Source organism: Nicotiana tabacum, chromosome 10, assembly GCF_000715075.1.
Source record: "Nicotiana tabacum cultivar K326 chromosome 10, ASM71507v2, whole genome shotgun sequence".
Lineage (NCBI taxonomy): Eukaryota > Viridiplantae > Streptophyta > Magnoliopsida > Solanales > Solanaceae > Nicotiana > Nicotiana tabacum.
Window position 1 is genome coordinate 82394152 of NC_134089.1, and position 25315 is coordinate 82419466.

The 25315-nt window shown below is 36.2% G+C and overlaps 2 protein-coding genes across 2 annotated transcripts; one reads left to right on the top strand and one right to left on the bottom strand.

Annotated features, from left to right (window-relative positions):
* Nucleotides 1-4216: 4216 nt before the first annotated feature.
* LOC142165213 (uncharacterized) lies at nucleotides 4217-7825 on the top strand. Its single transcript, XM_075223814.1, has 7 exons — nucleotides 4217-4543; nucleotides 4640-4926; nucleotides 5129-5358; nucleotides 5593-5873; nucleotides 6734-7309; nucleotides 7407-7480; nucleotides 7579-7825. The coding sequence occupies exons 1-7, from the start codon at nucleotides 4217-4219 to the stop codon at nucleotides 7823-7825; spliced, it is 2022 nt and encodes a 673-aa protein (XP_075079915.1).
* Nucleotides 7826-23926: 16101 nt separating this feature from the next.
* On the bottom strand, nucleotides 23927-25075 carry LOC107768843 (uncharacterized). Its single transcript, XM_075223815.1, has 2 exons — nucleotides 24311-25075; nucleotides 23927-24220 (listed from the first exon to the last, which is right to left on the bottom strand). Exons 1-2 carry the CDS (start codon nucleotides 25073-25075, stop codon nucleotides 23927-23929), a joined length of 1059 nt encoding a protein of 352 aa, XP_075079916.1.
* Between the last annotated feature and the right edge of the window lie 240 nt (nucleotides 25076-25315).

Consider the following 25315-nt stretch of genomic DNA (forward strand, 5'->3'; position numbering starts at 1 on the left):
CTTAAAACTTGCTATCTTTGACCAAGATTATTACTCCATATATAAATTGCTCGATACAGTTGGGGGATACCAGTTTCTTTTCCATAAACAATTTGGACGAAAATGTATACGTTTCTTGTAAAGTAACTAAAGTTCTTTCCCACATTATTCTTTCTTTTCTTTTCCTAAAGGTAGGTCAAGTTGTGACTATTATACTAGTAGTATCTTGTAGTTTGTATTAGAAGAAATACAGAGGTAATGCCAGCTCTAACTTTAACTAGTATTTAATATCCTTTAGTCGATAATTTCTGTATTTAAATAGTTTTAATAAAAAAGCAATTATGATTGGACCCTATTCCAATTTAATAGGCCGAATAATTAGGCAGAAAAGTAACATTATTAAGAATCCCAGGCTGGAGGTGGTCTTTTGTCTTTTGCTTGGAGCAATTTGTTGATTCCGTGACTGTTGATTTAAATGATTGTGCTTGTTTCGCACTTTCGATTTTCAATATATTCAAAGTAAGAGATGTTTGGTAAGCTTATAACTCACTTATAAGTACCTTTTGACTTATTTATACTGATAAATAGTAATATTTAAAGTGCTTATAAGTCAAAATTAGCTAAAAGCCATAAGTTGCATTTCTTATTTCACTAAGATTTTACTATTTCATCCTTAACTTTTTTAAAATTATCAAAATACTTTTCACTTCGTATCCTTCGTTCCTTATTTTCATTACAAAGGTACTTTTAAATTTATAATATTTTTGTACAATTTTTAAAAGCATTTTAGTTATTTTAGCAGAAGAACGACTCTTCGGAAGAGCAATTAATTCGATCAGAATAGTGGAATGGAAGCAGTAAAAGAATTAAATACTCCTTTCTTTTTCAATCGCCCCACGAAGACAGACGTTCGGAAAGCTTCTCGAGATTCTCAATCGCTCTTTTTAGTGGGGAGGAATAGTGCGAGAAGGTTTTTTCTGTTAGGTTAGCGCTTGCAGGTTCAATCTCTCTTACTAGTATAGAGAAAAGAAGTCTACCTTTCTCTATACTAGAAAATACGGGGAATCAAATCTAAAGAAGGTGGTGAGACTTGTTTAGTCATCAAATGAACTTCTTAAAAATGAACTGCTTGTCTTTTTTTTATCTTGGGACATGCTCTATGGTCACATCACCAAGCCACCCAATAAGCCTTTTTGTTTGCGTAATTATAGTATGGAATCAATTCAGGTCAGACTTTTTAACTGAATAATTACCAAGGAATTGATTGATCACCAATTTAAAATCTCCATAAAAGTTGCAACTTATGTGAACTAGCACTTTTTTTTATCACATACATTAATTGTTTATTTTCAGTTTTAACATTTTCATTCAAACACGTAAATTCTATTTATAAAATAAGTTTCTATTTACAATTAGTAAAACCAAGCATGCTCAAAGAAACAAAATTAATTTCTCAAATTGTCACTCGATTTTGAGGAAATTACCTAATAAAGTTATATATTTTGTCCAAATAAAATCACTCAAAGTCCATACATTTATCTTGAAAAGCCTTTTTAAAAGTAAGCTGAAATAATTTTGAATATAAAATCATTTATCGTAATTACCATATAGTTTCTATATTATTTTAAAAGTGAGAAGCTCAAAATTAAAAAGTTAAAAAACCAAAATACTCCTTTAGTAATATATATATATATATATAATGTCACGATATAAAGTCATGATGCAATCAGAAAAGATGCAAGAGAAAGATGTGTCTGGTTGCAAAAGGCAAGAGCCGTTTGGAGAAGGCTTGACATTTACAAGGGCTACCCATTGAGAACTTCCAATGAATTTGGGAACAGAAAAAAAATAAATATTTGAAGTCAAATGGCTTGCTCCCTTCACATCAATTCTTAGGTCCCTGCAAAATAAATAGAGGCAGTGATGATTCCAACTGAATTTAAAGCAATTTTTGCAAGAGTGTGTTTTCTTTGACTAAATACAACTTTCATCAGCAAACTGTCGATAAAAAATTTCCATCAACCTCTATTTGAGATACTTAATTACTAGTATGCTTTTAAAGATCAGACTATAATAAAAGCGGTGAATGAAAAAAGGGATTACCTCATTACTTCTTCCACACTGTTTGTCAAAAAACCTATTTTCACACAATCACTTAAAAGAAATTGGAAGAATTTGATGGAAAGGTTATCTTTTCTTACTCAAGTTTTTAGTTACTTATTGGTTTTTAATTTGAGAGGTATGCCATATTTACCTTTTCTTCAATTTAAATATAGTTATAATGGATGTCTATTTTTATTATAGTCATTGCTATTTATATCTAAGTATCTTTGCTAACTAAAAAAATGTCTAATTGATATTTTATTTGGAATGTCTCCTAAAAGAAGTTTTAACGGAATGTGAAAAAGGAAACACAAACAGACACAAATGAAATACATTAGTATTGTAGTACACTCCAATTCAAGAATTTTTGTTTTACTCAATTGTCAGTCAAAATTAAAATCGCTTATAGGAGTAGTTCCTACTTTTAAATTTGGCTATCCGAGATTATCTCTTCATTTGAAGTAAAATCTTAATCTTGCTAATGTCTACTTACTAATTACGTTTTTCTTAATTTCATGTACTGTTGAATGCTTTTTCCTCTAAATACTTGGTTTGACTTTTTTATATAGAATTATTTTATCGTTTTATTTGTATTTTTGATTTAGGGAGCATCAGAAGATAATAATTCAAATGATTTTATATGAGTAAAACAAAGTTACTGTATTGACCTTAATATTTTATAGATATGCTCTCACTCTATATTACTTTTCTTTACACTACCTATGTTTTTTGTAACAACCTATTTATTTTCAACAATAAAAAAAAAATATTGATCAGCAAAATGAGTTCATAAATTGCTCTAAATAAACAATTTCCTAATTTTTACCCCCAAAAGAAGATAATTCCAATATTTACAATACAAAATTGTGGGCATTCATAGTAATGTAAATTTAGTCAATGGTAGGATTATTATAGTTAGCTAACTTCAAACTTCTATGTATTATAAAATATTATATAGAAGGTATTATAGTTATATTACATAATTTTTGTATAACACTGACATCACCATAATGCAAGTTGATGGCATCTCATGTAGGGCTGTTCATTCGGATCTTCAGTATACAAATTTTATAGTACTATTAATTAATGAGATACAACGTGCAACACACGTTTAGAAATACTACTACTGTATTAAAAGTGAGAAAGCTTTAAGTAAAAGTTAATATATTTTTATGTTATATTAAAAGTATGAATGCCTTAAACTAAAAGTTGAATTATAAAAATATCCTTCAAAATTTACTGTCCATTTTGCCCTTCATCAAAGTAAAAAATACCTCCTACTCAATCTTAAGATACGTTAAAGCAAAATAAACTAATACACTAACCAGCATGACTCTTTAATTTGTTGCTATCAAGTTTTTTAAAGAATTTGAAAAATTGCTTTGCATGATTCAATGTAAACTAAATTCATTCGACTAATTATTATTGTCCATCCATAATATCTTTTCGTTTCTCATTTTCACAACCCACACTATATATCTTGCAGCAAAAATGCCATTTTTAAAAATTAAAAGAGATTTTTACACACACACACACATATATATATACATATACATATACATATACACGTGTTGAAGCGAGCTATAGTCGGAAGCCCAAGTTTAAGTCTTAACATTAGCCCATTTATTTATTTGTACACTTCATCGCATAAGAGGCCCATTATATTTCATTGTAACTTTTGTTATAGTCTTGGGTCAAGGCCTAATATATAAATAGGAGTCCATCTTTGTACAGAGACGATTTTTTTTCCTGCTCAAGTAATAGAAAAGACCCAAATATTTCTCTCAACCGATTCTCTCTTTCTCAACATGAAACCCTACGATTTCTCACAAGTTAACATAGTATCAGAGCGAGATCTTGCTTAGCTTCATCATCCTCTTCTGTCCGATGTTACCCGTCATCTCATCTTCGTTCGTTTTTCATTGCTGAGTTCGCATCTTTTTTTTTTGGTTGGTTTCTTCGCTGGATATTTTGGAGCTGGGAAGCTTGTTTCTGCTCTTTCCTCTACTTGCTCTTCAATTTCAGAAGGCTATATTTTCCGGTTGCAAGAAACTCCGATAGTTTTTTTTTTTGGAATATTGCCTGTTAGGGTTTGGATGCATGTGAATATTTTGAAAATTGATGAATATTTGATATGGCTCCAATCAATTCTGACATTAATAGTACCTCTACTTCTCGTGAACCCACTGAATTTATCCCTAGACCCTCGAGTCCTCTATTTCTTTACTTTTATGATATACCCGGGCTATTTCTGGTTCCTGTGCCTTTTTCTGGGTCTAGTTTTGGGGGTTGGCGAAGGAGTATTATTGTTTCCTTGTCTTCCAGAAATAAAATTGAATTCATTGATGGAACTTTCCCTAGACCTCCACACAATTCTCCAGAATGCAAGCAGTGGGATAGGTGTAATAACATGGTTATCTCATGGTTGACTAGTTCCCTATCCCCTAGCATTGCTGAGAGTGTTCAGTATTTTGAAACAACTGAGGATATTTAGACACAATTGAATAAAAAGTATGGTACTACTGTAAATGGAACTAAAGTTTTTGAAATTATAAAGGAATTAGCTTCCACCAATCAGGGTGCTCTAGAAATTGCATTATATTTTAACAAACTGAAGAAACTTTGGGATGAGCTGAAGGTTATACGTTCTAGTCATATCAGCACTTGCACTTGTGCTGCTAAGGCTGGTATCCGAAAAAAAGATGAGGAAGATAGACTGCATCAGTTTCTCATGGGGTTGAATGACACATATGTCAGTGTTAGGAGTAACCTTCTCATGATGCAACCACCTCCATCCTTAGATAGTGCTTATAACATTCTACTTCAAGATGAAGACAGCGGCAGGTCAATCCATCCACTCAGTTTAACCCTGATCTGCCTCCTTCAATGCTGCCTCACTTAATTTCTCTCAGCCATCACATCCTCAGAAACAATATCCTCAACGAGTGTCTTTTGATTCAAATAGAGCTTCTCAATTTTGTAAGTATTGTAAAAAGAGTGGTCATCTAATTGACAAGTGTTATAAGTTGCATGGATTTTCCACTAGTTTCAAGTTTACCAAGGGCCGGAAGATTGTTGCAAATACTGAGGTTGAATTAGTCTCCAATAGTGTTGAGTCTCCTGTTTCTACTCCTGCTAGTCATTCTGATGGTACCTCCTCAGTCCCAAGCCTCACCAAGGAGCAGTATGCTCAACTCATTTCCTTACTGCAGCAGGCTCATGTGACTGATCCATTTTCTGCTCAATCCAGCTTGATGGCATTTGCAAACTTTGCTGGTAATTTTCCTTTAACTGCATGTGTAGAAGTTTAGTATAGTGCATCTTTATTGAGTAGAGTAGCTGAATATATTTGGATTTTAGATTCTAGGGCCACACATCATATGACTTCACGCAAAAATACCCTTTCCAACATTTAACCTTTAGTAATCCCCTATCTTGTCACACTTCCAAATGGCTACAAGGTAAAAGTAACTTGTACATGATCTCTTAAGTTGTTTTCCTTCACCTTAGATCATGTCCTTTATGTTCCTACTTTTCACTATAATCTCATTTCTGTGTCTCAGTTAGTTATCCAACTTCAAGGCATGGAACAATTTGACTCACTTTCATGTATTTTACAGGCTCCTTCGCTGAAGAGGCAACTGGAAGTTGGTAAGCTAGAGCATGGTCTTTACAGACTCCTCATGTCTCCCTCAGAATCCACTACATCTAATGCTACTGTTAGCTTACCTTTTGTTTCCAATGCAACTTTACATTGTAGATATCCCTTGAATGTTTCTGATTCTTCCTCTGTATCTCTTCTATCTGTTTTACATTGTAAAAACCATTATTCAATTAATAAAGAGGAAGGGTTATGGCATCAAAGGTTGGGTCACATTCCTTTTATTAGATTAAAAAGATATTTTTGGTATTCCTTCTGAATTCTCTTCAAAATAGTCTTTTACTTGTTCCATCTGCCCGATGGCTAGACAGTCAAGGTTACCTTTCCCTGACAGTAGCATAAAGACTTCTCATCTGTTCCAATTAATTCATGTTGATACTTGGGGGCCCTACTCTACTTCTACATATAATGGTTTTAAGTACTTCCTCACCATAGTTGATGACTTCACTAGAGCAACCTGGACACACCTCATGGGTTCCAAAAGCAATGTTTTTCTTTACTTCAAGCCTTTCTTGCCATGGTTCAAACTCAATTTTCCACCAGAGTTCAATGTGTTAGAAGTGATAATTCCTTGGAACTTGGTTCTACCAACCATGCTATCCAATTTTTTAAAGATCCTGGAGTTCTACATCAAACTAGTTGTCCACATACACCACAACAAAATAGTGTTATAGAAAGGAAACAAAAGTATTTGCTAGGGCCTTACTTTTCCAATCCAAGTTACCTATAAAATTATGAGGGGAATATGTGCTCACTGCCACATACCCCATCAATAGGTTCCCTTCTTAATTACTTTAGAATATTCCTTTTGAATTACTTTATGGACATTCTCCTTCCTATTCTCACCTCAAAGTTTTTGGCTGCCTTTGATTTCACACCAAACCCAAGTGCCATAGGGATAAGTTCCAACCAAGGGATGAACCTTGTGTCTTTCTTGGCTATCTTCTTGCTAAAAAATGCTACAAGTTGTTCAATCTCTCTGCCAAACAGGTTCTTGTCTCCAAGGATGTAACTTTTCGTGAACATGTTTTTCCCTTTGATACTTCAATATTTCTTTCTCTTTCCTCTCCTTCTTCTTCATTCCCTATCTCTGTTGATCCTTTTGATTCTCCTGAAAATGAATTTTCTATCCCTCTTTCTCTCCCTCCTTCTCCAGTCACATATTCAATCCCTCAGTATTCTTCCAATAACCCCTCTTCTACTCTTCCTATACCACCTAAACCCTCCATTCAGCCTACCAGAAAGTCTTCCAGACCTCATCACCTTCCTGCACATTTTGATGATTTTGTTTGTGCTCTTCCTCCTTCTTTACTTGGCTCCAGTTCTTTATCCTCTGTAGTTCAACCTTCTTCTCACAATGTTGCTATTGAGCCTCAGTTTTATCATCAGACTGCTTCTATTCCAGCGTGGCAGGAGGCTATGAGAAAAGAATTTAAGGCCCTTGAGGCCAATCACACTTGGACAATTGTTGAATTGTCTACAGGTAAGAAACCCATTGGTTACAAATGGGTCTACAAGATTAAATATAGGGCTGATGGTAGTGTTGAGAGATACAAGGCTAGGCTGGTAGTAAGAGGGGATACATAGGTAGAAGGGGTGGACTTTACTGAAACTTTTTCCCCTGTGATTAAGTTTTCCACTATTAAATGCTTAGTGGTTGTAGCTGTTAAAAGGTAATGGTATCTCTTCCAACTTGATGTCAACAATGCTTTTTTGCATGGTGACTTGGATAGGGAGGTATACATGAAGTCTCCTTCAGGGCTGTCTGTTGATTATGCTTCTTGTTCTTCTAGTTCTTTGGTATGTAAACTTCAAAAGTCTCTCTATGGTCTCAGGCAGGCTTCTAGGCAGTGGTATGCCAAATTGTCTCTTGCTCTTCACACTAGGGAGTATACACACTCTTTAAATGATTACTCTTTATTTTTCAAGAAGTCCACTTCTTCTATTGTCCTATTGGCTGTTTATATTGATGACATTATCTTGACTAGTGATGATGAGGCTGCAATTCTTGCATTAAAAGCTTTTTTGGATGACCATTTTAAAATCAAGGATTTGGGTACCCTCATATTTTCTTGGAATTGAAGTAGGTTCCTTTGCTTCTTCATCAACACAAGTTCATATCTGATGTTCTCCAAGAGTATAAATGTTCTGAGGTTACCCCTGTTGTTTGTCCCTTGGATTTGAATCAAAAGCTTAAAGCTGATGTTGGTGAGCTGCTGCCCAAACCTGAACAATTCAGGAGTTTGATTGGCAGCTAAATTTTTTCACACATACTAGGCCTGATTTATGCGTTACAGTCCAGCACCTGAGCTAGTTTCTTCAGTCCCCAAGGGTTCCCCATATGGATGTTTCCCTTCATCTCCTCCGTTATTTGAAGGGCACCTCTGATTTGGGTATATTTTTTGAAGCTTCTTCTGATATGTCCTTAACTGCATATTGTGACAGTGATTGGGCTGCTTGCCTTGATACTAGGAAATCTGTGACTGGGTTTAGCATTTTTCTTGGTGGTTCTCTCATTGGTTAGAAGTCCAAGAAACAACTTTTTGTTTCTCTTTTTTCAATAGAGGCGGAATACAGGGCTGTTAGCAAAGTTGTTGCTGAGCTTGCTTGGCTCACTTATTTACTCGATGATCTTAATGTTTCAGTTTCTTCTCCTATTCCTGTTTTCTGTGATAACCAGGCTGTTATTCACATTGCTCATAATCCTGTGTTGCATGAACGCACCAAACATATGGAAGTGGATTGTCATTTCGTTCACACTAAACTCACTAATGGAGCTATTCAGATGCACCACGTCCCTACCACTGCTCAATTGACTGATTTATTTACCAATACACTTACATGGAGTATTCATCATGGGCTGCTGTCCAAGTTGGGAGTTGTATCCCTCTCCAACTTGCGGGTGGGGTGGGGGAGTGGGGGAGGGGGGTGTTTGGTATATCAATAGTTGGAAGCCCAATTTTAAGTCTTAACACTAACCTATTTATTTATTTATTTATTTATTTGTACACTTCATAGTATAAGAGGCCCATTATAATTTCATTGTAACTTTTGTTACAGTATTGGGTCAAGGCCCAATATATAAATAGGAGTCCATCTTTGTATAGAGACGATTTTTTTCTGCTCAAGTAATAGAAAAGACCCAAATATTTCTCTAAACCAACTCTCTCTTTCTCAACATGAAACCCTAATGGGGTTTTATTGATTTTGATGATTTCTCACAAGTTAACAATACGACCCAATATAGTATATTGCACTTACGTAATCATGTTGTGATAGAACATATGAGTCCACCAAACTATATAGAGACCAGGTCCTATATAGGTTTCCATAGAGAATGCTAATGTAATAGTAAGTAAATGGAATAGGGAACTTTTACGTGGAAAAATTCCTGCTCAAGGGGATAAAAACCATGACTTACACTGGTAGGATTTCAACTTCACTATGAGCAAACTTCAGATTTCAACCTATGAAATCTAGAAATTAAACTCTTAATACCTCACTAACTTGTAATATACCTATTACAAGACACTTTGCAATATACCCATTACAAAGACTTCAACTCATGACTAACTCTAGTCATGACACAAACACTGAAGATTTATGGTTTACAAGAGGTTCCTAATTAAAGCTTCTAGATAAGCAAAGTAGGAATTACACTGAAGAACAATTACAAAGTTACAACTCAACTAAGGACATACAAGAGACTAGCTGTAGGAATTGGTCCGTAGTAGCATTGTACTTTGTTCTTGATGCACTTGAGAATTGAATGCTTGATAGAGTTACGGTTGGAGAGCTTGAATGAATTCACAAGTGTTCAAGTGATGTTTTGTTGTAATACTCTTTATTAATACAACTTGGATGACATCACTTAAATGATGTAATCACTTGGTTTGTCAAAGGGGAGTGTCTGCAGTACTATGTTGCACTGTTTCTGTGTACAGTGCAGGCAGTCACTTTCCAGCTGTAGACAGTTGACTTTGTACTGTTGTTAGGAAAACACAAGGGGATTAGGTCCTTGTGTTGATTCTTTATCTTCTGAAGTCATATCAACTCAAATTAGCTCGAGTCCGTTGATTGAGTTGTGTACCAAGTGTGATAGATCCCTTATCTGGTTCTTTGACAATAAGTTTATTAGATCATCAAAACATAAAGCTAAGGTAGTATAAACCCATCAATTTCCCCATTTTTGATGATGACAAACTTAGAAACTGATAACCCATATTCAGAGTAAAATAAACCAGATGAAGTAACAGGAACTTTACAAGTTCCCTCCTGACTTTAGCTTCTTCCCCCTTAATCAGATCCCTGTTTCAATTATTATTCCCACTTTTGGTATCATTAAAAATACACAAGCAAACAATTAACATAAAGAAGTCTAGCCTAGCTAACTCATGCCACATATGTGCACACCACATGATAGAAAAAAGAAGTAGAGAAACATAAGCTTTCATAGCAAAAGAGGATAGTTTTCATTACTTTTTATAAAACAAAAGCCTTTTCCATTACAACAAAGGCAGATTTGGACTATTATCAGTAGGAGCAGTACAAGGAAATTCCATCCACACCACAAAAGAAAAACAGAAACAACTACCATAGAGTCATTAACAACAAAAGAGATAATCTGGAAACTGGTCACTGAAGGGTTAGCCTAGGGGACACTAGAAGGAGAGGGCTTAGAAGTTGCAGCAAGAGTGTTGAGAACGAGATCAATTCGAGCATTGGCCGACATTTGCCCTGCGAGCAGTTTCTGCTTCAGGTTCTCAATCTGTTGCCTGAGATTAGCATTTTCTTTGGTCAGACGAGCAACCTCTGCATCTGACCCTGTGCCCCTTGAGCCTGCTGACTCTTCAAAATGGCTTTCCTTGCCTTCAACTTCCTAATCTCCTAAGTGGCACTATTCTGGGCATTGATAAGCTGTGAGATCGTCGAAGTGCTTCCTACCCCTCCATCTTTTTCAACACATTCACCTTCCTCCAAAGTAGTTTGAGAGAAGGCCTGCTTCTTGGTTCCCATCTTGGGCTGTCCCAAAGGCACATCAAAGAAATTGAAGACATGCGTGAGAAGAAATCCATAAGGAAGACCATGGTTTCCATTTTTGAAAGTTGTCACTTTTTGCATGTGCTCAATCATTATGGCTGGCAGATTAATATCTAGGAACCCATCAAGTGCTTCCATCAAATACAGATCAAACTTAGAAGTAATGGATCTTCTCTCAACACGGGGGTAGAAAGGCCTTGTTCACCAACTCAAACAGGAGCTGATAAATAGGAAGCATAGCTTTCTTATGCACCTATTCCCCCCGCTGGACTGCGCCCTTCTTTACAATAACATGCCTAAAATTTGAACCACAGACATCCTTGACAGAAGACATACCATCAGCAGGGACCTTAAGTATGTCTCCAAGTAGAGCAGCATCCAGAACAATATTAACTCCATTGACTAGTGCACAAATATGGTCAGATTCAACAGTAAAGAGGTCAGGACCTCATCCTCATAGACTTTGGGCACATCCACTTTGAACAGATGTCCCCACTGTTGAAATTCAACAATTTCAAGGATTTGTCTCATGCCAGTCATCTCAGATATTTCTGGGTCGAATGTGCGACCCCACAGAACCTTTTGGTACCTCAATCTTTCTTTATCGGACATACTTTCATGTTCACTTTCTTTACAGAATCGGGTTCCCTCACAATTTCCATCTTTCTTTTACCAGACTTCACACTCAACTTACCCTTTCCACTTGATTTCACTAGAATGTCCTCATTAGATAGTGACTCTTCAGCCACTACTTGTTTCAACTTCTATTGATTTTCACTAACTTTGAACTTGGCGTTGCAATACCTTCCTCTGAAGCATTTTCAGCGGATCGCTTCTTTTTCTGAGACCTCTTGACTAAGGAACTTGGTTCATCTACAACTTCCTCATCCACTTCCACAACAGGGGTGTTCTTGTCACATACAACCTCTTTATTTTTCACCAGCCTCTTTTTCTTCTTCTTGCTACTCCTTTTACTCTTCTGCAGCGCAGACTCAAGAGCCTCCTTTGCTTGTAACCTAGTAGTAGGTCGCTTAGAAGAGGGCTCAGAAGTGACTATTGGCCTCCTTCTGGCAATGAATGCATCTAGAGCAACATTATCCTGATCTTCTTTATCACTAGACCTCATAGCAGGAGCCAAAATTTCCAAAGGCTCAACATCAAAGTGAGGAGAAGGAACAGGGTCGAAACTGACATGGGAAGAGGATCCTTGACTTGTTTCCTCAGGAGAGGGGTCAGGTCCTTCAAGAAGGGTCCAGTAGTTTCTTCTAGTGCAGGATTTTCAAAGAGCACCGCAGTTCTTTCTCCCACCAACGACTAATTCTCTTCCCCTTGAGACTCATGCATAGTAGGGGTGACTCCATATACTATTCCTTCAGCATATATAGTCAATATGTTTTCTATCGCCTCTTTCTCTAGAGATTCTAGGGGTGCAGCAAACTCCGAGATAGGAGTACTTGAAGATTGATCAATACCAACCTTAGAGAATTTTTCTACCTGTGGAGTCTTACTTTGTTCTCCATATTTGTTTTATGCTGTGAGAATCTTAGGTGACAGAGATGAGAAGCTATCAAGTTTGGGGGTTTATGAGTTCTCAACACTTAGAGGAAGAGAAGGGTCTGAGGGAGTAATGGGAGAAACAGAGGGTGGAGGAGAATCAAGTTTAGAAGTATCATCTGCAGTGGTGGTGGAAAAGGGAATGGTGAGAGGTGTTTCACAAGAAATGGAAGAGTCAAAGGTTTTCTTTGGAGTTTTCTCGACTATGGTAGGGATTATCGGTTGATCTTCAGCCATGGTAAAAAAGAAGTTTGAAAGTTCTGGAAGGGGCTGAAGAGAAGGGGAGAGAGAGAAAGAGAGAGAGAGAGAGATGATCGTTCAAAGTGATAAGAGGTTTTTAATAGGAGAAGAGACAATTATGAGGGAGAGAGAAACTAGTTCTGAAATTATGGTAGTTTTGTGGGGAGATACAACGTTTCAGAGGGAAGTGAAGGGATTTGAATGAAAATACGTGACATACAGGGTCCGAAAAGGTTGATGACATGGCACTAAATTTTTGTTTCCTTTTAAGATATGTATGAAAAAGCACAAGACCACTAACTTGTGGTACAAGAACCAGGTTCTTGACCTGTCTTTCAAAAATTCTTAATCCTTTTTTACCGCTCATATAGTCTTTCGTACAAAGATCGAGAAGCTTGCTTCAAACTATACAGTGCCTTGTCCAATTTGAACACATATTCAGGGTGTTCATGATATTCAAAACTTGGAGGTTGCTTTACATAAACTTCTTCCTCGAGGAAGCCATTCAGAAATGCACTTTTGACATTCATTTGGAACATAGTGAATTCCATATATGATGTAAAGACAATGAGGATTCTGATAGCTTCCATGCGAGCAACCGAAGCAAAAGTCTCATCATAATCAATTCCTTCCTCCTGATTGTAGCCTTGGCCCACTAGCCTTGCCTTGTTCCTTGTAGTGTTTCCGTGTTCATCAAGCTTTTTCCTGAATACCCACTTGGTTCCTATGATGGTTCGATCTGAGGGTCTAGGTACCAGGTGCCATATGTTGTTCCTTTCGAACTGATGCAACTCATCTTGCATGGCTGTGATCCAGTCTGCATCTTTAAAGGCTTCCTTAATGTTTTTGGGCTCTATTTGGGAAAGAAAGGCTGAGAAGGCAATTGAAGCTTTTGATCTTGTTTGCACTCCTAAATCCAGAGGGGTAATTATGTTATCAAGAGGATAGGATATTTTGTGTTTGCAGTTGGGCACTTGAGTCTCATTTGTAGAGGAGCTGGGTAAATCTAACCGGTTCCCTTGCATTCTTCTTTCAGCTACTTGTGAGGGTACTTTGAACTGCATCAACCACTCTTTCTTCAACTTTAGTAGTTGTAATTATGGTACCTGATTCCTTTTCGGCTGATGAGAAAGGGACTGCATTGTCTTCACTTGGTTCCTTCACTTGACTCATCATGTCTGCCTTTTCATTTTCCATATCAATGACTTCACCTGGAACTAGTAGAGGCTCTCCATCTTGATCACCCTTGTTGTTTTTCTCACAGGAAGGGTAGGACTCGTCAAAGATTATATGTACACTCTCCTCTAAGCACTGAGTCTGCTTATTGTAGACCTTGTAAGCTTTACTTTGAGAAGAATATTCCAAGAAGATTCCGTCATTACTCTTGGCATCGAATTTTCCAAGTTGATCCTTTCCATTGTTGAGAACATAATATTTGTACCCAAATGTTCTTAAGTGAGTCAGCTTGGGCTTCCTTCCATTCAGCAACTCATAGGGAGTTTTGTTCAAGAGAGACCTAATCATGCACCTGTTCACCAAATAGTAGGCAGTGTTGACAGCTTCAACCTAGAAGTTCTTAGCAATCCCACTATCGATCAGCATAGTCCTTGCCATTTCTTTAAGGGTTTTATTCTTCCTTTCCATAACTCCATTTTGTTGTGGAGTTCTGGGGGCTGAGAAGTTATGGGTAATGCCATTCTCGTTGTAGAAATCATCAAACTTAGCATTGTCAAATTTTGTTCCATGATCTGATCTAATGCATGCCACTATTGATTCTATTTTCACTTGAATTTTCTTCACAAAGGCTACGAATTCTTCAAAAGTTTCATCTTTTGTTCTAAGGAATAGAGTCCAAGTGAATTTGGAATAATCATCCACTATCACAAAAATGTACCTTTTTCCTCCCCTGCTTTGCACTCTCATAGGACCACATAGATCCATATGAAGGAGATCAAGTGGTTTTGAGGTGCTGACATCCTTCTTTGGCTTGAATGAAGATTTCACATGCTTCCCTCCGACGCAGGCATCACAAACTTTGTGCTCCATGAACCTTGACTCAGGTATACTACGAACCAGGTCCTTCTGAACTAGCTTATTCAGTAGAGAGAAACTTGTATGCTCCAGTCTTCTGTGCCACAGTTCAACATCATCATCAACTGCTTTCAGGAAACTCAGATCACCACTTTGTAGGGACTCAAAATCAGCAACATAGATATTCTTGTATCTTTTGGCCACAAGTACCACTTCATCCGTTACTAGATTTGTAACTGTGCATATCTTTGACAAGAACTCCACCTTATTTTCTTTATCATATATTTGAGAAACACTCAGGAGACTATACTTAAGACCATAGACATAGTACACATTCTTAATTGAGTGAGTGAATGATTTCCCAATCTTTCCAACTCCAAGAATGTACCCCTTTTCCTATTACCAAAGGATACACTCCCTCCTTGCAGTGCTTTTAGTGAAAGAAAATCTATGGTATTCCCAGTCATGTGCTTCGAGCATCCACTATCCATGAACCATTGTTGATTGCTTCCTTTTACTGTTCCCTGCACAAGGAGATCACATGTTAGATTTAGGAACCTAAGCAAGTTTGGGTCCCTTGTAATAAACAAGAGGATGAATAAGTGCTTTTCTAGTCCATGCAGGTAATATGCATTTTTATGGGTGGCACTTGGTCCCTTTTCAACAGTTACTCTCTCAGCAAAAACTTTGTTTTTCTTAAGAGACTAAACCCTGGCTTAGTAATTTTCTTTGAAATGCCCATTTTTCCCACAGTGGGTACACAACCAATTGTCAGGTACAATAACATACTTGCTATGAGGGTTATAAGGAGTTCTCTCCCTTTGAAACCCTATTCCCTGCCTGTTTCCACCATGGTTAACGTACATGGCAGTAATAGCATCCGAGGAACAGGTCCACTTAAGAGACTTCTCAAGATTATTTTTTACTCTTTCCAATTCTGCTTGAAGTTGTCTATTTTTCTCAAGTTCAGCACATAGACTAGTTTTTGCATCATTTAACTCGTTTTCAAGCCTAATATGTACTTCACTAGCCACTTCTTTCCCTTTCTCAGAATTTCCAAGCCTACATTCTACTTTGAGTTCCTCTATTGTTTCCCTTAATTCTATAATCACAACTAAGAGGTCATCTTTTTCTTGCTCTAAGACATCAACTTTCTCCACTAAGTCATTCTTTTCTTTACTGATTTTTTCAATGGTTTCTTTTAAGTCAACAGTTGATACCATCAAATCGTATCTTTCATGTTCTACACTAGCAACTTTCTTAGTTAGAACCTCCTTTTCATTTTCCAGATTACCTATGGTTTCTTTGATTCCTTCAAATCAACCACACAAAAACTACCAGGTCATTTCTAGTTTGTTCAGCATCTCCTAACTCTATGGTTAAGGAATCCTTATCATTTACAAGACTATGATAGGCATCAATTAATACATTGGCTAATGACATGAGTTTCTTAGGAGAGTAGGATTTCAGATTTCTCTAAACATTCCTGAAATTTACCTCATCATTGTCATCATCTTCATCATTATCTGACTGAGCCATCAAGGCAAATATTGAATCATATTCAGTTGCTTCACTTTCAACAGCCATCATAGAACTATCACCTACATCATTTTCTTCTTCAGACTCACTGGAGGAATTTCTCTGTGTTGCAAGAGCTTGCTTCACAACGTTGTCAGCAACGTTCTTTCTTTTGAAGTATTTGTCAGGAATCAGGTTCCTCTTGACTGCTTTATCAGGTTTGTACTTGAAGTTTTCTTGCTTCAGGAGAGGTCAATCTTTGATGAAATGCCCTCGTTTACCACATTTATGATAGAGGTCATAATTCTTTGGTTTGCTGGAGCTGCCTCTATTTGGTATGCCTCCATTCCTTCGGACCATCTTCTGAAACCTTCTGGTTAAGTAAGCCATGTCACTGACCCTTCACTTGAGTCATTGCTTTCAGCTTTGAGTACCAGGTTATTTTCCTTCTTTGATTCTTTTCTTTCACTGTCCTTCTTCTTCTTCATTTCGTAGGTTTTCAGATTTTCAACTAGCTCATCTATAGTTAGGGCCTGCAGATCCTTTGCTTCAGTAATGACATTCACTTTACTCTCCTATGAACTGGGCAAAACACTGAGAATTTTTCTCACTATCTTGTTCCTAGGAATGATTTCTCCAAGCGAGTGTAGCTCATTTATGATAGACGTGAATCTTGTATGCATGCCTTGAATGGATTCATCGTCCTTCATTCTGAAAAGCTCATACTCAGTGGTGAGCATGTCAATCTTAGATTGTTTTACTTGAGTGGTTCCCTCATGTGCTATTTGTAAAGCTTCTCATATTTCCTTGGCTGATTGACAGACTGAGATCCTATTGTATTCATCAGGTCCACACCAAAATTTTCTTGGCACTAAAGTTTTTCTCCACAACTTTCCTATCTACATCGTTGTATTCTTTCCTGGTTTTTGGCACCGTCTTTGGAGGGTCTCCGACCTTCTTTGTTGGGACATAAGGACCATCACAAATAACATTCCACAACTCAGAATCTTCTGTCATGATGAAGTCATGCATTCTTGTCTTCCACCACCCATAGTATTATCCATTAAACCTGGGTGGTCTATATGTAGACTGTCCTTCCTCGAAGTTTGGTGGAGTAGCCATGAAGATCCTTTCTAAGTGTTAACCTTTTAGAAAGAACCTGCTCTAATAGAAATTGATAGAATATATGAGTCCACCAAACTATATAGAAACCAGGTCCTATATAGGTTTCCACAGAAAATGCTAATGTAACAGTAAGTAAATGGAACAGGGAACTTTTATGTGAAAAAATCCCTGCTCAAGGGGATAAAAAACCACGACCTACACTGGTAGGATTTCAAGTTCACTATGAGCAAACTTCAGATTACAACCTATGCAATCTAGGAATTAAACTCTTAATCCCTTACTAACTTGTAATACACTTATTACAAGCTACTTTGCAATACACATATTACAAAGACTTCAACTCATGACTAACTCTAGGCACGACACAATCACTGAAGGTTTATGGTTTACAAGAGGTTCCTAATTAAATCTTCTAGATAAGCAAAGTAGGAATTACACTAAAGAACAATTACAAAATTACAACTCAACTAAGGACATACAAGAGACTAGCTGTAGGAACTAGTCCGTAGTAGCGTTGTACTTTGTTCTTGATGCACTTGAGAATTGAATGCTTGATAGAGTTACGGTTGGAGAGCTTGAATGAATTCACAAGTGTTCAAGTGATGTTTTGTTGTAATACTCTTTATTAATACAACTTGTATGACATCACTTAAATGATTTAGAGCCTGCTTGGATGGGCTTAAAAGCTGGTCAAATCAACTTTTAAGTCATTTTTTAGCTTATTGAGGTGTTTGGCAAACTTAAAATCTGCTTAAAGGACAAATGCTTTTAAGCCAAAAGGTCCAAATTACGCCAAAAATGATAAGTTGGGTAATCCCAACTTTTTTTTTTCTAGCTTAAAAGCCACCCCTCTTTGACCAAGTATTTTACATTGTTATCCCTGATACTTATGTATAATTTCCAAAATACCCAATCATTTCTTTTTCTCCTTTCCTCCGCCATTTTCAATCCCTTTCTTCCAAATTTCATAATCTTTTCTTTTTCTCCTTTCCTTTGCCATTTCCAATTTGTGCCTTCCAAATTCCATTACTGCCGAACTCTTTGTTTTGTTTTAGTTTCTTTTTTGGTTCTATAACATTTTTTTTAAAAAAAGATTGCTGTTGAATCCCTCATTTTTTTAAATTGATGAAACTACTAAATCAAAATTTTCAATGAGCATGTTAACAAATAATTTGAAGCTATGAGACGAAAAAATATATTTTGGTGAATTAATAGATTATTGCATGTTATTTAAATAAATAATTTATATTTAGGCAATCAGTTTAAATTGAAAATGAACTAAATTATTATTTTTTGTATATGTATTAATTTAGAATAAAATATTATCATAATCATTTTCTTTATAGTGTTAACAACTTCAAGGATATTTCAGTCATTTTACAAAAACAAGTGCTTACCAGCACTTATTTACCAAACACTTCAATAACTTTTTTTAAGTTTCAGCACTTTTATCCAAACACTTATCTGCTTATTTATAAAACAAGCTCCATCACTTGTTTTGACGCACTTATACTTAAAAGCCACTTTTTTAAGCCAATCCAAACGGGCTCTTAATCACTTGGTTGGCCAAAGAGGAGTGTCTGCAGTACTGTGCTGCACTATTTGCATGTACAGTGCAGGCAGTCACTTTCCAGCTATAGACAGTTGACTTCGTACTGTTGTCAGGAAAACACAAGGAGATCAGGTCCCTGTGCTGATTCTTTATCTTCTGAAGTTATCGCAACTCACATTAGCTCGAGTCCGTTGATTGAGTTGTGTACCAAGTGTGACAGGTCCCTTATCTAGTTCTTTGACAGTAAATTTGTTAGATCATCAAAATATAAAGAAAATGTAAACCCATCATGTTATTTACCTTTCATCCGCATAACGAACAGTTCTTTTACAATAATATACATCCTTATATATTACTATACAATATTATACACTTATTATAATTGATATATCAACTTTGTATAAAAGTGATAATAGTGTATAAAAGGATATATACATACTTTTACACTTATAAAAAATATACACTTTTATATTACAAATTATATAAAGGTTGCGCGTCGTCTTCTTCAAACTTCAGCTCACGAAACTCCATCTGAAATGGATCAAGAACATCATCAAATGTATCTCAAACACTAGGACGAGTTTCACCCAAATAATTTTAATAATATTAATCAACACTCATTCTATTTCATTCAGTAATATTAATACTAGTTCTTAAAATATTTCAGATATGAAAAGTTTCGAACTCGTTAATGGATTTTTTTTCATCAAATGGGTTTATATGTTCACACAAATACAATATATGAAATAAGAAGTTAGGTGAAAATATTCAATAATCTATCAATACAAACCACAAACACCAAAAAATATCGATCCTCCAAATTTCGAGCTTCTCAACACATTAATGGTGGGTTTTGAAATAACCGACTATTAACCCATGTGAAGCCAATATGTGTTATTTGAAAGTGTTGAAACTATTTTGAAAAGGACTCAACTGGAGCAGCAACTTTAAATTTAAGAGTTAAACACTAACTCTATCATGACTTATTGTGCTCAAGTAGTCATTCGATCTAATAAAATATAGAACAAGTAAATAACACAATCAAATAAGGCATAAAGTAATCTAGATTCTACTCCGAACATGAATAATTATGGCACATGCATATATGCTCTTCACTTCATATATATATATATATATATATATATATATATATATATATATATCACCCCTGCATGTGACAAATAATATTATTTATTAGAAAAAATTTCTCAAACCAAAGTTAGGCAAGACACTTACCTTTTGCAAGTCAAATCAACCTTCCAAAATGCTTTTCTTTTAGAAATCACCACCAACCGGATCGAAACTAGCCAAACGTTAAACAATATTGTAGGAAGCAATCACAATCAATAAAGCTTGTATCTTTGAAGAATTTCTAAAACGTCAACTCCGGCCAGCGCCTGAAATCCGAAATCAATATCAAATACTGATGACCCATATCCTGTCGAGTCCAAATATATAATTAGTTTCCAAATTTGGGTCTAAATCGGTGATCAATCCCTAAAATCTACTTTCTTAAGATGTAGAAAAAAAATGTAAATTTGGGTCCTTGATGATTTGTGACTTTAAAATGCAAAATGTTCTAGCATTGTGTCGATGTTGAGCTGAGTTGAAACAAGTCCTATACTTATTAAAAGAATAGAGTTTGTCATCATCAAAAAATGGGAATTTGTTGGCCCAAGTGAAGTTTGTTTTGATGATTGACAAAGGAACTCAAGCATGAACCAGGTCCATACATAGTGCACACAGACACAGGTAGATTTGAGCACAAGGGATTCATGTGAAGGAGATAAGCTTAAGTTGTTATATCTGATATCTCCTGAACAAAAAGGTTGCATAAGTGATAAGGAGAAGGACTCCTTACTCGAAGAGAACTTTATCCAAGATAAGGGAGGAGTTAGAAGTTGAAGATAACTAGAACTCTTCCACCAAGGAAGAGTATAGCATTGGAACTCTAGTTATTTCCTATTCTACTAACTCTATATATTTCAGGATGTTCTCATTCTACAGGGATGCACAAACACTGAAGTTAAACGCGAGTTGCGAGCAAAATAGCAAGACATTTTACAAGTAATTCGTGTGTGATTTAAGTGTGCAAACATGAAGTTACATAAACCAGATAGAAGAACCAGTTCCAAGTGTATGTCTTTTATTATAGTTTCATTGGAAAAGGGCCAGACCTGCCCCTAACGTATCAACTCTAGTCTAAACATGCCCCTCGTTAACCTATTTTGCGAATAATGACCCTACCGTTAAAAATCTGGCATACTTGTGCCCTTAATTCTAACGGGTGAGTTGTGATGTATTTAAACATTTTAATAATTCCACGTGGCATTATCTGATTGGTTATTAATTAATCCATACCCCCAAACCTGATTTTACCCCACCCATAACCCAAATGTACCGACCCGACCCAACAAACCTTGTTTTACCCCCCAAATCACTCGACCTTAGGTCATTTTCACCCACTTCATCTCCAAATTTCAGCAGCTTCTCTCCTCTCTTTTAACTTCTTTGATAAATTGGAGTTTGTTTATTTTTAAGCTTCAAATGGCAGAATCTTCTTCTAATTCTTCTCGTGATCTAGGTGATGCTCGTGTTTGTATTGCGGACCGGTAGCCAATCATTTTACTGCTACGACACCTATGAATGGTGGTCGTAGATTCTATAAATGTCCTCGTTATGAGAGTAATGATTGTCGTTATTGGGAATGGCGCGATGAAGAACTTCCACATCATGTATCAATGTTTATCCACAAGCAAAAAATTACAGTGGATGCTCTTCGCCAAGAAAGGAATAAGTTTAGGAAGATGGTCGATGATATGGTGGGTAGTAAAGATGGAAATTTGAATAATGTATCTGCATTGGAGGAGAAAGTTTCGAATTTGAAGTTGAAATTGAAGCAATAAAAAAAGTTTATAATATGGTCATGGGCTATTTTTGTTATATTTGTGGCTTACAAAATGATGTAGAGAAGTTGTGTTTTGGTTAGTAGTGTCCAAATATGGTGACCATAGGAACTGTTGGTCCTTCTACCAGTTCTAAATCTGTTGAATTATGTAGAGAAGTTATGGCTTACCAAATTGCAGATTGCAGATTGTTGGCATAGTTGTTTAATGAAGGGAATTTGCTGCTTTTAGTTAGGTTAAATTTGCAGTTGTCTTTGTAGTTTGTCTGTATTTTTGTATTTCCGTTTTGAATAAATTTCTAGTTTTCATTGGTATGTTATGGTCATTGAACTAAAGTACTGCCACAAGAACCAACATTATGTTATGCATATTCGACAATAAATAACACCAATACAATAATTTTCACAATCAATAGATAACAAGATCATCAATAGATAACAAAGCATAGTTATATATAGCCAACAAAATACTTAACAACCACTTGTCACAATGTGTTTCACCCTAATATAAGCCCAACAAAAGATTTTTGGGGTGAATCAATACAACTTCCACAACTGATTCACCACAAAAACAATACATAATTAGTTATGAATCAGTCATCACAAAAATATAGTTTTGTTTCCTAAGTTAAAATTTGTCATTCATACACAATTGAAGTCCCTAGAGCTTGATCTTCTTAGCTTTCAATTTACCAAGTTTTTTCTCCTTTTCTTCCAACAGTTGTCTTGATGTCATTGCTGCTTTGCCTTTCCAAGTGACTTTCCTTGGTGAATATGGCAAGTTTGCGGGGAGATTGGCACCAAATTCATCACTCTTGAATGCAATCTTCCTTGTACCAGTTGGTATTTGCCTCAACTTTTTCTTTTGAAGCCTAGTCTTAGCTTCAGATATCATCTTAGGTCTCCAAACTAGATGTTCAGCATCATCTTCAGAGATTGCATCCCCATCTTCACAGTCATAGTCACCATCCAGAACAACTGATGGTGCTAGTTTTGCTGTTGCCATTGCTGCTGTTGCTGGTGCAGCTATTGCTATTGCCATAGCTGCTGGTGCTGCTGTTGTTGGCGCAGATATTGCTGTTGGCATTGTTGCTGGTTCTGCAGCTGTTTCACTTTGAGTATGGGTTGCTGTCATTGGCCTCATACCAGGTGTAGGAACAAATACAAATTCTGATGTTTGACTATCTTGGGGTGCTGTCAAGGGCACATCTTGTACTTCTTGAAAAGATCCTACATCTTGGAAGAAGTGGCTATGTTTCCCTTTCACCTAGAAGATCAAGCAATGAAGGTATCATTACCAAAGTACATTTTCTGAAGTTAATAAGAATGGAATGAGTTAATTTTTTTTTGAAGTTAATAAGAATGGAATGAGTAGCATTACCAAAGGACAGTTTCTGATGTTGTGACCTCTCTCACTGCAGTATCCACAAGTCATGACAAGTCCTTTTCTTGAAGCTGATCAAACCCCCTCTCTCATCCTTGCCTCATCCTTTTCTCTCTTTCTCTTTACATTTGGTTGACCAACCATTTTGATAATTTCTGGTGGCTCCATTGCATGATGTGGTTCTACTTTCCAGAATTTTTCACCTCTAACTGGTTGTATTTCATGCATATACACATCCATGTAAGCTTCCTTTGAATACGGGTTTCTGCATTTCACTCAATAGCTATTCTTTCTTGTCAAGTAAACATCTAATTGCATGGGGACATGGAATTCTTGTCAAGTCCCATGTTCTGCATGTGCACTTTTTAAGTTGAAAATTAACAGTATGCTTCTCTGGACCTTCATGCACTTCATAACCAAAGTCACCATTAAAATCAACTTCACACCCTTGTGCAATTTCTCTGAAATCACCCAATAACTCCATGGCATATGGACTGAATTCATCTCTCCAAGTCCTACATTCATCTTCATGATCTTTTAACATTTTCATTACTTTTCATACAAGGGAAAACCAATAATCAAACACTATAACAGTAATTTACCACTAAACCAGTTAGTTACCACTATAACAGTAATTTACCACTATAACAGTATAAAAGTAATTTACACTATAACAGTACATAACAGTAACAGTTAGTTACCACTATAACAGTAATTTACCACTATAACAGTACATAAAATCAGTTAGTTACATAAACTACTAAAACAGTAATTTACCTTGACTCTAATATCTTCTAACATCTTGATTATTGGTTTGTGTCTTGCCTCTAGAATCTATTTGTTGAAGGATTCTGTGAAGTTGTTATCAACCATCTGATTCTTGCATGTTGTGTCAAAATAAGCCCTACACCAGTTTTGTGGAGGGTACCAAATTAGGTCTTTAGCAGCTTGTTCAGAAATAGTCTCTAGGGTCCTCAATTGATCCTTGAACTCTTCATCATAAGAGCTCCAAGCACACCACCATAACAACATTTTCATTTCTACACCCCTCCAATTAGCTTCTATGTGCCTAACACACCATCTATGATGTGATTTAGGAACCAAAGTTGCAACAACATCAATCAAACCCTGCAACAATCAAAACAAACAAAGAAGGCATTTAGTAGTTAAAGTAAACAAATAGTGAAAAACATAACTGTGATTTGTTAATGATATTACCTTTTTCTTGTATGAAATGAATGTCACTCCTTCATCATCTCCCAGCTCTAAGGAAGATCTTAGCAGCCCCAGAAACCACTTCCAAGTTCTACCTGTTTCTCTATCAACCACTGCCCAAGCAAGTGGATAAAAGTGTTTGGCAGAATCTTGTGCCATTGCTACCAGCAAAATTCCTTTGCATTTTCCTTTTAGAAATGTGCTATCCAGACCTATTAGAGGCCTCAACCTTGCTTTCCATCCACTTTTCAAAGCTTGGAAGCATATATACATTCTAAGAAATATCCTCTTTCCCTCTTCCACATCTGTACCAGGGTTACTATCCCTCAACTCTTGAGCATAGGCCTCTAACCTATTATAGTCATCAATGTAGCCACCCTCCAACTTCTCTAAGACCATTCTCTTAACCCTATTCATCTTTGAATAGCTAACATTAAGTCTGAATCTATCCTCCAAGTCCACCCTCATATCTTTAACTTTGTACTTAGGATTATTTTGAACTTTGTTCTTGAAATAATGGGCTAAAGCATTGGGAGTAGCTCTTCTATTCTGAAATGCTGGACCACATTCATGTTTTATGTTCAAAGTCTTAATCTTAAATCCTTGATCTCTGTTATCCTTGGATATAAAACATACAAAAGGACATCCAATATCACATTTGTACCTAACTCTACTTTTCTCACTCTTCTTAACTTTAAGGCCCTTCCTATTAGCAACTGCATAGTACCCTACAACTCTTTTAGCTTCAGCCAAGTCTTTAAAACTCATACCCTTCTCCAAGTTTTTATACTTGTCTAGTGTATCATTAACTTCTTTGTTCCTTTATCTTCTAAACAGTTCTAACTTTTCACTATCATAATCACTAGAGTTAGTTTCATTAGTTTCCTCCTCATCAAATGAATCACAATCAGTTCCAACATCTACTTCTACTGTCAAATTATAAGGTTCATCATGCTGAGTGATGCTAGGAGCTGGCACCTCATCTATAACAAATATTTGAATCTCATT

Coding starts and splice junctions, on each gene's coding strand:
- LOC142165213 (XM_075223814.1), top strand. CDS start 4,217: ATGGCTCCAATCAATTCTGACATTAATAGTACCTCTACTTCTCGTGAA. Junction 4,927..5,128: donor CAAGATGAAGACAGCGGCAG/GTCAATCCATCC, acceptor ATTTTCCACTAG/TTTCAAGTTTACCAAGGGCC. Junction 5,874..6,733: donor ATGTTTCTGATTCTTCCTCT/GTATCTCTTCTA, acceptor TCTGCCAAACAG/GTTCTTGTCTCCAAGGATGT.
- LOC107768843 (XM_075223815.1), bottom strand. CDS start 25,075: ATGAGTTTTAAAGACTTGGCTGAAGCTAAAAGAGTTGTAGGGTACTAT. Junction 24,221..24,310: donor TCATTTCATACAAGAAAAAG/GTAATATCATTA, acceptor TGATTGTTGCAG/GGTTTGATTGATGTTGTTGC.